At 41.7% G+C, this 15,979-nt stretch overlaps 2 protein-coding genes across 2 annotated transcripts; both read right to left on the reverse strand.

Moving 5' to 3' along the window:
* Positions 1-8,821: 8,821 nt before the first annotated feature.
* Positions 8,822-9,926, reverse strand: LOC133456206 (ribosyldihydronicotinamide dehydrogenase [quinone]-like; the record flags this gene model as incomplete). Its single annotated transcript, XM_061734654.1, has 5 exons — positions 8,822-9,118; positions 9,192-9,293; positions 9,358-9,471; positions 9,546-9,676; positions 9,758-9,926. Coding segments are annotated over 5 exons (813 nt in total), but the record flags the coding sequence as incomplete, so codon positions are not given.
* A 2,563-nt stretch (positions 9,927-12,489) lies between these two features.
* Positions 12,490-13,593, reverse strand: LOC133456207 (ribosyldihydronicotinamide dehydrogenase [quinone]-like; the record flags this gene model as incomplete). The annotated part of the gene is made up of 5 exons (XM_061734655.1): positions 12,490-12,786; positions 12,860-12,961; positions 13,026-13,139; positions 13,214-13,344; positions 13,425-13,593. Coding segments are annotated over 5 exons (813 nt in total), but the record flags the coding sequence as incomplete, so codon positions are not given.
* Between the last annotated feature and the right edge of the window lie 2,386 nt (positions 13,594-15,979).

Consider the following 15,979-nt stretch of genomic DNA (forward strand, 5'->3'; position numbering starts at 1 on the left):
GCTAGCACAGGCTTCCGCTTTGAAAAGGAAACAGAGTTTGGAGGAGCAGGAAGCCAAGCTAAAAATAGAAAAGGAGGAATTAAAGATTCAAACTGCTTTAGCAGCATCTGATGCTAAAATCAAGATCTTGGATGAGTTTGAAGCTCTGCGTGTGACATCCAGAGCATCAAGTCGTGATGGAATGAACTCTTACCTTGGTTCAAAACACTCATCACACAAAGACAAACAAGGTAACAAAATTCAACCTTATGTCCAACCACCAGTCGGTGCGGTCACTCAACCACAAGCACAGGTGCCAGAAACTTTGCATGGTTTTGCTGAAATGTTAACAAAGCAACAGAGACTAGCTTCACTGCCCCCACAAAGTATTCCTGTGTTCAAAGGAGACCCCTTGGAATATCTGCTGTTTAAAAGAGCGTTTGAACATGGAGTCGAGAATAAGACAGAGAGCAGCAAAGACCGTCTCTATTACATGGAGCAGTATACCGCTGGACAACCGAGGGAGCTAGTAAGGAGCTGTTTCCATATGGAACCTGATCGTGGCTACTATGAAGCTAAGGGACTCTTGGAAGAACATTTTGGAAACGCTTACAAGATTTCAGTGGCATATATTAACAAGGCCCTGAACTGGCCTCCCATTAAGTCCGATGATGGAGAAGCTCTTCAGTCGTTCGGCCTCTATCTCACAGCATGTTGTAATGCGATGTCTGATGTGGAGTACATGGAAGAGCTCGATAATTCAGTAAACTTGCGTGCTATCATTGCCAAGCTCCCCTATAAATTGAGGGAGAAGCATGGTCTGTAGAATTCAGGACTACGATTGTCGCAGAGCAAAGTTCAAAGACTTGGTGGAGTTCATTAACAAGCAAGCAAAAGAAGCATTGCATCCACTGTTTGGAGACATAAAAGACTCAAAGAGTTCAGCTAAAGGTCAAATGAGTGAGAGGTTGCATCGGCCAAGTGACAACAGGAGAGGTTTCGTCACAGCAGCAACTACCACAAGCAATGAAGCAAGGAGGCCCGTAGACCAGCCAAAGAGTAAAGCTAATGACAGCCAAGCGCACGCATTTGCGAAACCCTGTCTTTTCTGTCATGGCGCAGAACATTCAATGGAACAATGCAAGAAAATGAAAAATTCTCTGCATAAGGACAAGATTGACTTTTTACGAGCCAAAGGTTTGTGCTTCAGCTGTCTTAAGAGGGGTCACATGAGTAGCTCGTGTACTGGGAAAATGACTTGCCAAGTTTGCACGCAGTCACACCCTACAGTATTGCACATGAAGGCCAAAAACGGCATTTCAAACAGAGACACAAGCAAAGAACATGAGTCACGCAAAGACAAGGAAAGGCCGTCAGATTCAGTTGTAAGTGGGTTTGTGGACACCAGCACTACAACTAACGGAGAAACGAGTACTGAGAACGTGGAGAGTATACTAGCTATAGTTCCAGTTCAAGTAAAGACCAAGAAGGGCCAAAAGGTGACAACGACATATGCCTTTCTCGACCCTGGCAGTACTGCGTGTTTCTGCACTGAAAATCTATTAAAGGAGCTTAACCTCACAGGCAGAAAGACACACATCTTACTGAAGACCATGGGAGAAGAAAGGATTGTGAGCAGCGATGTAGTGTATGGCTTGGAAGTGAGCAGCTTGGACTGTAATGATTTTCTGGAGCTCCCTGAGGCATATTCTCAAAAAACCATTCCTGCAACAAAAGGTAATATCCCTTTACAAGAAGATGTCAACAAATGGCCACACCTACAGGAGGTGTCACTTCCAAAAATAGAAGCAGATATAGGGCTGCTTATTGGGACTAATGCACCAAAGGCTATTGAGCCCTGGCAAATTATTGCCAGTGTAGAGGACGGTCCATACGCTGTAAGAACACGCCTTGGTTGGACCATTAATGGACCACTGCGAGAGATCACTGGCCATAACACCACGTCCGGATTGATGCAGGTTCAAGCAAACCGAATAGCAGTTACCCGATTGGAGGAACTCTGGAATCAACAGTTTCAGTGTGACTTCCCTGAGTGCAACCAGAGTGAGAAGCTGGAGATGTCTAGGGAAGATCGTCAGTTTCTTAACATGGTCACACAGTCAGCCAAACTTGTGGATGGACATTATAGCATTGCTCTGCCATTGAGAGACAAAGAACTAAAGATGCCGAACAACCGAAAGGTAGCTGAGCAACGTGCTCTGAACTTAAGGCGGAAGTTTGTGAAGAACCCAGCGTTCCACTCAGAGTACTCAGCATTCATGGACAGCATTATCAAAAGGGGATATGCTGTGAAGGTACCCGACAAGGATATCAGCCGGGACGATGGTCGCGTATGGTACTTGCCACATCAGGGGGTGTATCACCCGAGGAAAAAGACACTTAGAGTGGTTTTCGATTGTGGAGCGTCATACCAGGGCACTACTCTAAATGAACATCTGCTGCAGGGACCAAATCTCACCAGCACTCTCCTTGGTGTGATAACCAGATTTAGACAAGAGGAAGTCGCAGTCATGGCCGATGTGGAAGCGATGTTCCATCAAGTAAAGATGCCTGATGAGGACTCTGACCTTCTCCGGTTCCTCTGGTGGACATCAGGTGATATAACTCAGGAGCCAGTGGAGTACAAGATGGCGGTGCACTTGTTCGGTGCAGCTTCGTCTCCAAGTTGTGCCAACTTCGCCCTTCGAAAATGTGCTGAAGACAGCAGAACGCTATCAAATGCACAGGCAGTTGACACAGTGCTCCACAACTTCTACGTGGACGACTGTCTCAAATCAGTCCACTCTGAAGAGGAGGCAGTATCGTTGTATCACACCCTACGAGCTGTGTGTGAAAAAGGTGGATTCAGGCTCGTCAAGTGGATCAGCAATAGCAGGGCCGTGCTGTCTGCTATACCAGAAGAACATAGAGCAACTGAGGTTAAGGACCTTGACCTGGATCGGGATATGCTTCCTATTGAGAGAGCTCTAGGAGTTCATTGGTGTATCGAGTCTGACAGCTTCAGGTTCAAGATCATCTTGCCAGACAAAGCAGCCACCAGGAGAAATATTCTCTCCCTCATGAGCTCAGTTTATGATCCATTGGGTATCTTGGCGCCCGTTGTGCTCTCAGCAAAGATAATTCTACAAGAGCTCTGCAGATTAAAGATAGGCTGGGACGTCCTGATACCTGAAGAGCTAGCTCATGAGTGGTCCACTTGGAAGGCTGAAATACAACTGCTAGTGAACGTCACCATTCCTAGGTGTTTCAAGCCCGCAGGTTTTGGTGAAGCAGTGTTTAATGAGCTGCATCATTTTGCTGACGCCAGCGAAGAAGGTTACGGAACGGTGAGCTACTTGCTACAGAGGAATAGCAGCAACGAAGCACATTGTGCATTCGTCATCAGGAAAGCTAGAGTGGCTCCACTCAAGCCCATGACCATCCCTCGCATGGAGCTCACTGCAGCTACTATGGCTGCACGCATGGACCAAATGTTAAGATCGGAACTTCACCTCCAACTTGAAGAATCTGTATTTTGGACAGATAGCACCACGGTACAGAAGTACATCAGGAACAGAACAAGCAGATTCCGCACATTCGTTGCTAATCGTGTGGAAACCATCTTGAGGATGTCTAGTCCTCATCAGTGGCGGTATGTCAACACCTCACTGAACCCTGCAGATTATGCATCGAGGGGTCAAAGGGCAGAGAAATTCATCCAAAGCCATGCTTGGTTACAGGGGCCGGAATTTCTCACCAAAGACACAGAAGATTGGCCCGAGAACCCAGACCTCCCTGTAAACTTAACTATGGAAGACCCTGAGGTGAGGAACACTGTGGTCTGTGCTACTGCAGCGGAGGAACAAAGAGATGCAATGCTGGAGTTAATGCAGTACTTTTCTTCATGGCATCATCTCAAGAAAGCAGTCGCTTGGATACTCAAGATTAAGGGCACTCTACTGAGCTTGAGTAGAAAAAGGAAGGAGTTGAACACAACTCTTACTCCAACTGAAGTTGACAAAGACATGAGTAACTTCAAGGCAAGTGTTTCCAGAGCAAGTGCTGCTAAGCTCACGGTGGAGAACCTTAATGAAGCAGAGCGTGAGATCATCCGCTACTGCCAAGGAAAGACTTTCAAAGATGAAATCACGGCACTCTTAAAGGGTGAATGTGTAAAGAAAGGCAGTAGTCTTTTCAAGCTTGATCCAGTTCTGCAAGAAGGCCTTGTCAGAGTAGGAGGAAGACTCAGCAGAGCTGAACAAACAGACAACGGAACAAATTTCGTTGGAGCCGAACGTGAGCTAAAGAGAGCCATCCAGGAGTGGAATAGCTCAAAGATTCAAAACACTCTACACCAGAGAGGCATCCAGTGGATATTCAATCCTCCCACTGGCTCCCATCACGGAGGGGTATGGGAGAGGATGATCAAGTCTGTAAGGAAGATCCTGAACGTCACCATGAGACTACAGAAACTTGATGAGGAGAGCCTGTATACCCTGCTATGTGAGGCAGAGGCCATCATCAATAGCCGGCCTATAACTAAGGCATCCGATGATCCTAACGATCTAGAGGAACTTACTCCTAATCATCTTTTGCTCCTCAAGACAAAGCCATCTCTCCCACCAGCCCTATGTGACAAGCAGGATCTCTATTCCCGAAGGAGATGGAAACAGGTCCAGTACATGGCAGACATGTTCTGGAAAAGGTGGACAAGAGAATATCTACCGCTGCTACAAGAACGTCACAAGTGGTCCCGCCCATCTCGCAACTTTGTCATAGGAGACATTGTGTTGGTCGTTGACGACACTGCACCACGCAACTCCTGGGTGATGGGGAAAGTGATCCAGGTCATCCCTGATAAGTATGGACTGATACGGCAGGTCCGTATAAGGACTAAGACCAGTACACTGGACAGGCCGATTACAAAGCTTTGTCTTCTCGAGGAGGCTGAGTGAAATCCTCCAGTTATGAAAGAAAGACTACTTAAGTTAAAAACACTTTAATTTATGGCTCCTCGTTTATATATTGTGGTAATTGTCTCCAGTTAAGAGTACAATTCGGGGCCGGTATGTGGGAGCCAAAGTGTTATTTAGGTGCTTCTACTTGATTTTTGTTGGTTTATTAGTTAATGTTAAAATAAATAAATAGTTAATTTCATTGAATAAATAGATCATTAAAATAGGTAAAATGTTATTAAAATGTTAATTTAAGAGAGGTTAAGAAAGCTTTTTTTTGTAACTGCTTGAGATTTACTTTCATGTTACTGTCGCTTTAAGAGAGCAGAGCAGAAGGAGCAGAGGCTGTTGAGGTTTTGTTAGGATAGAGCCAAACAGTTTTCTTACCGTAGTGCTTTTTGTTTTGGAAAACTGTGGAATAGGATAACTCCTGTAACTAGATGCCGTGGAAATTAAGGAATAAATCTACTTTTGATTCATCTTTTTACATCGGAGTCCTGTGGATGTTTTTTCCATGCTGTGAAAGCACACGAGTCAAGTCTACTCTGGTTCAAAGCTTCAACTCCCACATTCTGTGTAGCATGTGTTTTTGTTTCCTCTCAACAATCACAGTGATTGCTGTTTTTGTCGTTTTATGGAAGAATAAAATTGTATTTAAAAAAAAGTACTGAATACTGTAGATATCTGTTGTGTTAGAGTGCCTCTGCTGGTGGTTTTATGTAAAAATTGCTCTTTTTGCAAGAGTGCACTGGTGGTTTGTGTGATTGTGTGTGTAGCTCTTTAGCACAGTAATACACAGCAGAGTCTCCGGGCTGCATATTCTGCCCATTTAAAGTGACTGTTTTACTATAAGATTCTGAGTGGAGACTGAATTTGGTGTTCAGTGACTCTTTGTAGAAAGTGCCATGTCGAATGTGTGCACTACAAATCCCCTCCAGTTCTTTCCCTGCAGGCTGTCTGAACCAGTGTGTTTGAAAGCTGCTGAGAGAATAAGAAACCTGATAGACAGACGATGACCTGACTGCACCGCAATGAAATTTGCTGACCTAAAGCATCTAAATCAAAACAAAGGCAAACACTCGCTGCAAACTTTAACGTGTTATCGTCACAACACACCAGCTCTGAACCTTCACTTGGTCACATATGACAGCAGCTTCACTGCTGCCTTCTCTTTTCTGTTTAATCCTGCGCTGTTTTTTGCTCCTACAATGCCTCCACCTGGACAAAAGGCAAAAAGACCATGGAACCTATAACAACAAAATCAGTGAAACTGACAGGATATCAATCCATTCAGCTACACAACAAAAGTGACTGTGTACTAATTTGATTCGGTATCAGTTAGACTGACAACAGCTGAAATATTTCCAATTTAAATAAGTCAGTCATCATTTATACAGATCATCATTTTTCATAACATAATAGGAATCCATGTAAATATTATCACTTAAATCCTTGACATATGGGAGACATATGCTTTCATCATAGGTTATAATGAGCAGAACTGAGATATTACTGCAAAAAATGTCATGCCTAGAAATAATGTGTTGAGTGCTTGTACAAAAATCTATTTTCCCTGAAGGTTTCTACAAACTTTCTTGGGCTCAGGTGTGGTTCCAGAAGTACACATGGGGGAGAAGTAACTATTAAATCTTTGGATCAAATGTTCATATGTTGAGTTCAAGTGGTATTATTATAGTTATTTGTTGACCCATCAAAGCAGACAAAGTCTTTGTGTGTGTCCACGTGCAACTTGACAGCTTACTCCAGAAGCACTAAAAGTACAAAATATAGCTCGTCTGGCTGTATATAAACTATCAATGGGTTCCAATATTCCCCTGTCTTCTTCCTAAGAATAATCTTTAAAACGTGTGTATTTCTGGCGGATTAGTTTTCAAGTTTGCAATAAATATGTATGATTCATAACCAAAAGAATTATTTTAAACTTCAGAAAATTGACATGTTCATACAGACTCACTCCAGTCTCTATGACGTTCAGTAGTCCTGTAATTCAAGGTTTTAACATCTTTCTTTTGTTTTTTCTTAGAAAAACATCCAGAGGAAGTTCTACGTATAGACAAGTAAAACTCATGCAAGAAGCATCACAGAATGACCAGTATGTTTGGCTTGAATGTATTTATGTATTTGTATAAATCCTCCTCACTAAACTGTATATGTTGACATTAACTTGTCCTTCAGGCTTCTTCAGGTGATACATTTACATCAGTCTTAAACAGTGATCCATGGAAAGACCCAGGGAGAAGATCTTACTCAATGAGCAGCAGACTAAACGTATCTCAAACTGAGGACAAAAATCATCTGACACAGCACTTAAAACCAGTATAAATCCTGTGTTTGGTGAGGTCACAGTAAATGTTCACTGTTCATATTAGTTATTGCTCCAAACCACACAGCTGTGGAGCTACAACGTTAGTGAGCCCCACAGAGGCCCAGATGGAAAGTTCAGCATCCAAAGCCACCTTCATCTGTCCCAGGTTGACTCCCTACCCAGGGTGCTCCTCACCTGCAGGGTGACACATGAAAACAACACCCTGTCCCTCCATTTTTCTAACCCAGGTACTTTTCATCCTCATTTTTCTTTCTTACACTTTATTGAATGAATATTTTACCAGAATGAGGTTTTTTTTTCTCTCAAATAACAGATTTAATTTGTCCTCTTTCACAGACACGCTGGAGCACTGTAATTTCTTTGATGACATCATGCATGTAGATGTGAGCCAAGACACAGTGATGCAAATTTGGTACATGGCTTTTACTTTCCTCCTCTTGTTCTTCACCACCATCATCTTTTCTGTCGTCACCATGGTCATAAAGGTAAGTTTCAGCACTGATGATTCTCATTTTGTCCAATGTTTATGTTGTTCTAAATGTTTTATTTATTTTGGAGTCAAATATGTTTTGCGCAACATTGATCAGACATTCCCCTTTCAGACCAAATGACAATCACAGGACAGATCAACTCTACCTGGACATCTTAGGATGTCTTACTGCAGATGGCCCGACTTATTTCAAAGCGTTCCTAAATAATTCTGCTCCTTTTATTTCCGATATTGCATTGAACTGTTTATACTATATACATGTATTTCCATGATTCACCATGTGTTTAATAAATCATTTTTAAAAACATAATTGAAACTTCTCTTCACTTTTGACTTTTGCACTGAAAAAAAGAAGTTTTCTGTAATACAGATCACTGTTCATGATTAATTGAATGTCATGCCTCCATGAAAAGATGTTTTCTCCGGACGTCAGTGCAGTGTCCCATCTAAACTCACGTGTAATACCCAAATGTTCCACAAGAGGGAGACAGAGCTCCACAATAGCAGCGACACCTCTGTGACAGAGTACCAATACACCGTGCACGTCGGTGATCAGAGATCGTTTTTAGAAACTTGACTTGCGCTCAAACCATTTAAATGTCTCAATGTTGCGCTCAACGTTTAAAGCTCATTTGAAGATCCGTCATGATATTTTCTTAACACACCCATGTAGGTACTTCAGTAAATGCTTGTAACTGAAATTACTGCAATTTTCCTCCTACTAACTAGGTAGTAGAGGTACCGCAATGTTGAAAAAAATACAGGCAATTTGCCAAGTAGCCAGTTCTTTATGAATGTGAGAATATTCTGAGTACCAGCTGTCTGCCAATGTCTAGTTTAAAGTTTTATGCATTTGTTTCTGGATCACACCATTATATAACTTCAGACATTTCACAGGCGGCTACTCATGTTGAAACTTTTGCAGCCATTAGAAACTATAGTTACTCCAGAGAGATGGCAACTAGGGTTCAATGGGCACCAAGGTTTACAAAAACAGCTTCAAAACCATTACTGAAGTTAGAACAAATCATCTTTTATTAAATCACAACTTCAGCACCCTGCTTTCATCTGGCTGTGGGGTGGGAGTGGTTTGCCCAGGTGGATGCCCACCGTCAGCCCAAACTCCTTGCTGTCATGCTCCTTGTGTACTTCAGGCTTCAGCTGGAAAGCCTTGTCATCAAAGCAGTCCAAGGGAATGAAGGACAGAGGCTTCTCCTCCAGGAGACCTTGCAGACGTGTGCGCCAGCCCTCCAGCATGCAGCCGCGGGCTTCAGGAGTAGCACAAGAAGGAGCCCAGAAGACCTGAGGGGCCACAACCTGGAAGCCACAGTAGTGCAGGATCCCATTCTGACCAGAAATGAACATGCAGGTTTAGTCATGTGATGATCTGCAGGAAGTCCAGAACATTTCACATTTGTACCTGCAGTGGCCAGAGTGTGACGTTCATGTCTCCATTAATCCCAGTTGAGCTGAACATGGATTCAAGAGACCCAGTGGTGAAGGACAACATGGCCTTCTTGTCCTGCAAGGAGTAGAGTTCAGAACAGGGATACCAAAGCTAATGTAAACCCCAGTTCAACCCTTACCTTGAAGACTCCCTGGCTGTAGCGCTTCTCTTTTGAAAAGGCGAAGCCGCTTGTGAGCACACGATCAATCCAGCCCTTCATGATTGCAGGAACACTGAACCAGTACATGGGGAACTGGACAGAGAAGTTCTAGTTAGTACGACACAGGGTTTACTTCATTGGGTAGACATGACTGACACCCAGATTACCTGGAAGATAACAAGGTCTGCCTCCGTCAGTTTAGATTGCTCCTTAGTGATGTCATCTGACAGCTTCCCTTCCTCACATGCCAGTCTGGTCTCCTCCAGATAACTGAAGTTTTCAGCATTCTTCACATCTCCTGAAAGAGTGGATGGGTTCATTAGGGCCTGATAGTAAGATTAAGACAACCTTTTAGTCCATCTGTTGGTTTGTCATATACCTTTGATGTCCTCTGCAGTAGCAGTGGCTTTAAAATTCATGGCATACAGGTCGGATACCTCTACTGTGCAGCCCTGAGCAGTCAAGACCTCCACAGCCGCATCTTTAGCTGCAGCACTGAATGAAGCAGAGCTCTGATGAGCGTACACGATCAACACTTTCTTTGCTGTCAAGACAGGAAATGAGATTGATTAAGTGGACATCAGATCAGAAACAGTCAAAGATTCAGTAAAACAGAAACAAGTCTCTGCACATGAGCACAAATTACAAACATTCAACAAGAACTACAAGACAAATCATTACCCATTCTGAAGCAGCGGCCTGACAGTAAACAATAAACTTTTCAAACAGCTGGTTACACTAAAAACAAATGCTGCTCATGCTGGATGAAACTCAGCATCCTGTTTTTATACGCTCTTTGTATTCAAGCTCTCTCAGGTGTTGTCAATCAACAATCTGCTGCCTCGTTATGGCAAGAAAACTGGGACATAAATGACACTGCCTGACAATTTTATCAAACATAGAAACAGGTGGTTACAAGACAAATGGAGCACAGAACCGGAAGAGAGGAGATAGTTATAATGATCTAAGATTAGGCATACCGGACTAAATAATATTTTTTACAAGATGAGGAATTGCCCATCTTTTTTTAAGTTATTTATTTATTTATTCATTCAAAGGGACAATGCACATTAATGAACATAATCACCTGCAGCGCAAAAATAGCTCTAACATCAACCTTAAACTGGACATCTGTATCCGTGTTCTTTAATGGGAACACCAATCCTATACCTTGCCACTCTAAACCAGTAAAACTCCTGGAGAACACCAATTCTCTCCTTTTCAGTTAAGTTTAAAAATGAATGCCAGTTAAAAAGAAATATAAAAATGAAAATGAAAAAAAATGCACTAAGCTCATAAAAATATTTTTTTCTCTTTCAGTTCTTAGTTTGCATTTAGAAAAATGTCCTCACAGTAAAATACAGTATATCTATATAATTACTACACATAGCAAAACCAATCAAAATAATGAGAACCTTCGCCTGTGGTTCAAATCAAATACATTTATTTCATAACAGGGTTCTAAATGCTTACTTGATACACTTTCTTAAAGTACTTTACGTAACGTATATATAAGTTATATATGTTATTTTGAGTATAAATGCATTGTTAATACATAAATAACTGCTTCCATTATAAATCAGACAATAATTTCCTCTTTTATGATCATGAAAGAGTAAAATAAAGCAGGGCAGCCCGTTGGTTTCAGGGTTATGGTAGTTTTCATTTGCAGAGCTGCAGCATGTGTTCCTATAATGATTTGCTGCCACCAGCTGGTCAAAGAAGGAATTTAATTGAATAGAGTTGAGGCTTCCACAAGCTTTCAGCACAGTTTTTGGACAAGTTTCCTTATCTTCTTATCCTATCCAAATCTACTTATGTGGGTGCACAGCCTTTTAACACCATCCTGGCTCTTTTTTATTTTCTATTGTAGAAAAACAGTACACATAAGGCTAAACTACACAGTTTTACCTGAAACAATGTTATGTTTTTCAAATAATTTTCATTTGTTCCAACATAACCATATTTTTAAAGGAAGTGTTAGGATTGTTAGAGGGTAAAGCGGGATGATGTTCAAGTTTATACATGGACGTAGGCTAGTAGCATTAACATGTTTACAGTGAATTTGTCTCTATTAACTACTGTTGAATGGTAATAATAATATAACTACACATATATCTGGGCGGCTCACCCTGCAAGGTGCAAACATGATTATTTCTGTTTTGCGCAACACTGATCAGACACATTCCCCTTTCTTTTCCCTTTCAGACCAAATGACAATCACAGGACAGATCAACTCTACCTGGACATCTTAGGATTTCTTACTGCAGATGGCCTGACTTATTTCAAAGCGTTCCTAAATAAGTCTGCTCCTTTTTTTATTTTTGATATTGCATTGAACTGTTTATACTGTATACATGTATTTCCATGATTCACCATGAAAATGAGTGTTTAAATCATTTTTTAAAACAAAACTTTTGACTTTTGCATGGAAAAAAAAAAGTTTTCTGTAATACAGATCACTGTTCATGATTAATTGAAAGACATGCCTCCATGAAAAGATGTTTTATCTCCGGACGTCAGTGCAGTGTCCCATCTAAACTCACGTGTAATACCCAAATGTTCCACAATAGCGACACCTCTGACAGAGTTCAATACACCGTGCACGTCGGTGATCAGAGATCGTTTTTAGAAACTTGACTTGCGCTCAAACCATTTAAATGTCTCAATGTTGCGCTCAACGTTTAAAGCTCATTTGAAGATCCGTCATATTATTTTCTTAACACACCCATGTAGGTACTTCAGTAAATGCTTGTAACTGAAATTACTGCAATTTTCCTCCTGCCAACTAGGGAGTAGAAGTACCTCAATGTTGAAAAATACAGGCAATTTGCCAATTAGCCAGTTCTTTATGAATGTGAGAATATTCTGAGTACCAGCTGTCTGCCAATGTCTAGTTTAAAGTTTTATGCATTTGTTTCTGGATCACACCATTATAGAACTTCAGACATTTCACAGGCGGCTACTCATGTTGAAACTTTTGCAGCCATTAGAAACTATAGTTACTCCAGAGAGATGGCAACTAGGGTTCAATGGGCACCAAGGTTTACAAAAACAGCTTCAAAACCATTACTGAAGTTAGAACAAATCATCTTTTATTAAATCACAACTTCAGCACCCTGCTTTCATCTGGCTGTGGGGTGGGAGTGGTTTGCCCAGGTGGATGCCCACCGTCAGCCCAAACTCCTTGCTGTCATGCTCCTTGTGTACTTCAGGCTTCAGCTGGAAAGCCTTGTCATCAAAGCAGTCCAAGGGAATGAAGGACAGAGGCTTCTCCTCCAGGAGACCTTGCAGACGTGTGCGCCAGCCCTCCAGCATGCAGCCGCGGGCTTCAGGAGTAGCACAAGAAGGAGCCCAGAAGACCTGAGGGGCCACAACCTGGAAGCCACAGTAGTGCAGGATCCCATTCTGCACAGAAATGAACATGCAGGTTTAGTCATGTGATGATCTGCAGGAAGTCCAGAACATTTCACATTTGTACCTGCAGTGGCCAGAGTGTGACGTTCATGTCTCCATTAATCCCAGTTGAGCTGAACATGGATTCAAGAGACCCAGTGGTGAAGGACAACATGGCCTTCTTGTCCTGCAAGGAGTAGAGTTCAGCACAGGGATACCAAAGCTAATTTAAACCCCAGTTCAACACTTACCTTGAAGACTCCCTGGCTGTAGCGCTTCTCTTTTGAAAAGGCGAAGCCGCTTGTGAGCACCCGATCAATCCAGCCCTTCATGATTGCAGGAACACTGAACCAGTACATGGGGAACTGGACAGAGAAGTTCTAGTTAGTACGACACAGGGTTTACTTCATTGGGTAGACATGACTGACACCCAGATTACCTGGAAGATAACAAGGTCTGCCTCCGTCAGTTTAGATTGCTCCTTAGTGATGTCATCTGACAGCTTCCCTTCCTCACATGCCAGTCTGGTCTCCTCCAGATAACTGAAGTTTTCAGCATTCTTCACATCTCCTGAAACAGTGGATGGTTCATTAGGGCCTGATAGTAAGATTAAGACAACCTTTTAGTCCATCTGTTGGTTTGTCATATACCTTTGATGTCCTCTGCAGTAGCAGTGGCTTTAAAATTCATGGCATACAGGTCGGATACCTCTACTGTGCAGCCCTGAGCAGTCAAGACCTCCACAGCAGCATCTTTAGCTGCAGCACTGAATGAAGCAGAGCTCTGATGAGCGTACACGATCAACACTTTCTTTGCTGTCAAGACAGGAAATGAGATTGATTAAGTGGACATCAGATCAGAAACAGTCAAAGATTCAGTAAAACAGAAACAAGTCTCTGCACATGAGCACAAATTACAAACATTCAACAAGAACTACAAGACAAATCATTACCCATTCTGAAGCAGCGGCCTGACAGTAAACAATAAACTTTTCAAACAGCTGGTTACACTAAAAACAAATGCTGCTCATGCTGGATGAAACTCAGCATCCTGTTTTTATACGCTCTTTGTATTCAAGCTCTCTCAGGTGTTGTCAATCAACAATCTGCTGCCTTGTTATGGCAAGAAAACTGGGACATAAATGACACTGCCTGACAATTTTATCAAATATAGAAACAGGTGGGTACAAAACAAATGGAGCACAGAACCGGAAGAGAGGAGATAGTTATAATGATCTAAGATTAGGCATACCGGACTAAATAATATTTTTTACAAGATGAGGAATGTCCATCTTTTTTTAAGTTATTTATTTATTTATTCATTCAAAGGGACAATGCACATTAATGAACAGAACCACCTGCAGCGCAAAAATGGCACTACAATTCACACATCCCTGTCATTCAATGGGAAGCACAAATATACAAATTGGCTCTAACATCAACCTTAAACTGGACATCTGTATCCGTGTTCTTTAATGGGAACACCAATCCTATACCTTGCCACTCTACAGTAAAACTCCTGGAGAACACCAATTCTCTCCTTTTTAGTTAAGTTTAAAAATTAATGCCAGTTAAAAAGAAATAAAAAAATGAAAATGAAAAAAATGCACTAAGCTCATACAAATATTTTTTCTCTTTCAGTTCTTAGTTTGCATTTAGAAAAATGTCCTCACAGTAAAATACAGTATATCTATATAATTACTGCACATAGCGAAACCGATCAAAATAATGAGGACCTTTGCCTGCGGTTCAAATCATATACATTTATTAAAAACTTGTTTCATAACAGGGTTCTAAATGCTTACTTGATACACTTTCTTAAAGTACTTTACGTAACGTATATATATAAGTTATATATGTTATTTTGAGTATAAATGCATTTTTAATACATAAATAACTGCTTCCATTATAAATCAGACAATAATTTCGTCTTTTATGATCACGAAAGAGTAAAATAAAGCAGGGTAGCCCATTGGTTTCAGGGTTATGGTAGTTTTCATTTGCAGAGCTGCAGCATGTGTTCCTATAATGATTTGCTGCCACCAGCTGGTCAAAGAAGGAATTTAATTGAATAGAGTTGAGGCTTCCTCATCTGACCAGCGATGACATGTTTAGTCGCATGCTCTCGCTCCGCCGCTGGTTGTCTCAGTGGTGTTCAGAAAACGTTGTGGACTTTATTGACAACTGGGAGACATTCTGGGGAAAGCCCAGTCTGATTAGAAGGGACGGCATTCATCCCACCCGGGATGGTGCAGCTCTTATGTCTAGAAATCTGGCCAATGTTATTAGACACTCCCCCTGACAATGCAGGGTCCAGGCCAGGATGCAGAGCTGTAGTTTAACACACTTCTCTGCTGCTTCTCGAGGACCAACGCCTGCCAACAAAACTGTAGGATTGCATTATGTAATTAGCGACTCTAAAACTGTAGGATTACATGATATTGGCGACTCTGGCCAGGTGCCTAACAAAATAGAAGTGGTTGCAGTTCCCCGCCCTCCAAAAGTTCACCAGGTGCAGCGTTATAGAGGCGTTAACCAAGATAACCTTGTAAAAATTAAAACCAATGTACATTTGGTACCAATTACAGACCGAAAAATTAGATGCGGACTACTAAATATACGATCATTAAGCTCTAAGTCTCTGTTAGTAAATGATATAATTACAGAGAGCAGGAGTGATATTTTCTGCTTAACAGAAACATGGTTACAGGAGGAAGAGTATGTTAGTTTGAATGAATCAACTCCGCCCGGCTACTTTAATCATCACATTCCTAGAAGCACGGGCCGAGGCGGAGGAGTCGCAGCAATTTATAACTCCGGTCTCCAAACAAAAATTGAACCTAAGTGCAACTATAATACATTTGAAAGCCTCATGCTTGGTCTGAAATTTCCGAGCTGGAAATCAGAGAAGCCAGTTGTGTTAGTGGTAGTGTATCGGCCCCCTGCTGGTGCTTATCTAGAGTTTTTGTCAGAATTTTCAGATTTCCTTTCTAGATTATTGATCAGCACAGATAAATTCATCATAGTGGGTGATTTTAACATTCATATGGATGTTGAAAGCGATAATCTTAAATTAGCCTTCGATTCTCTTCTAGAATCAATGGGTATCTCACAAAAAGTGGATAAACCGACGCACTGTTTTAATCATACTCTCGATCTCGTTCTCACCTACGGTGTTGAAACTGATGGTCTGTTGGTGTCACCTG

The sequence above is a fragment of the Cololabis saira genome, chromosome 12 (assembly GCF_033807715.1).
Source record: "Cololabis saira isolate AMF1-May2022 chromosome 12, fColSai1.1, whole genome shotgun sequence".
Taxonomy (NCBI): Eukaryota; Metazoa; Chordata; class Actinopteri; order Beloniformes; family Belonidae; genus Cololabis; species Cololabis saira.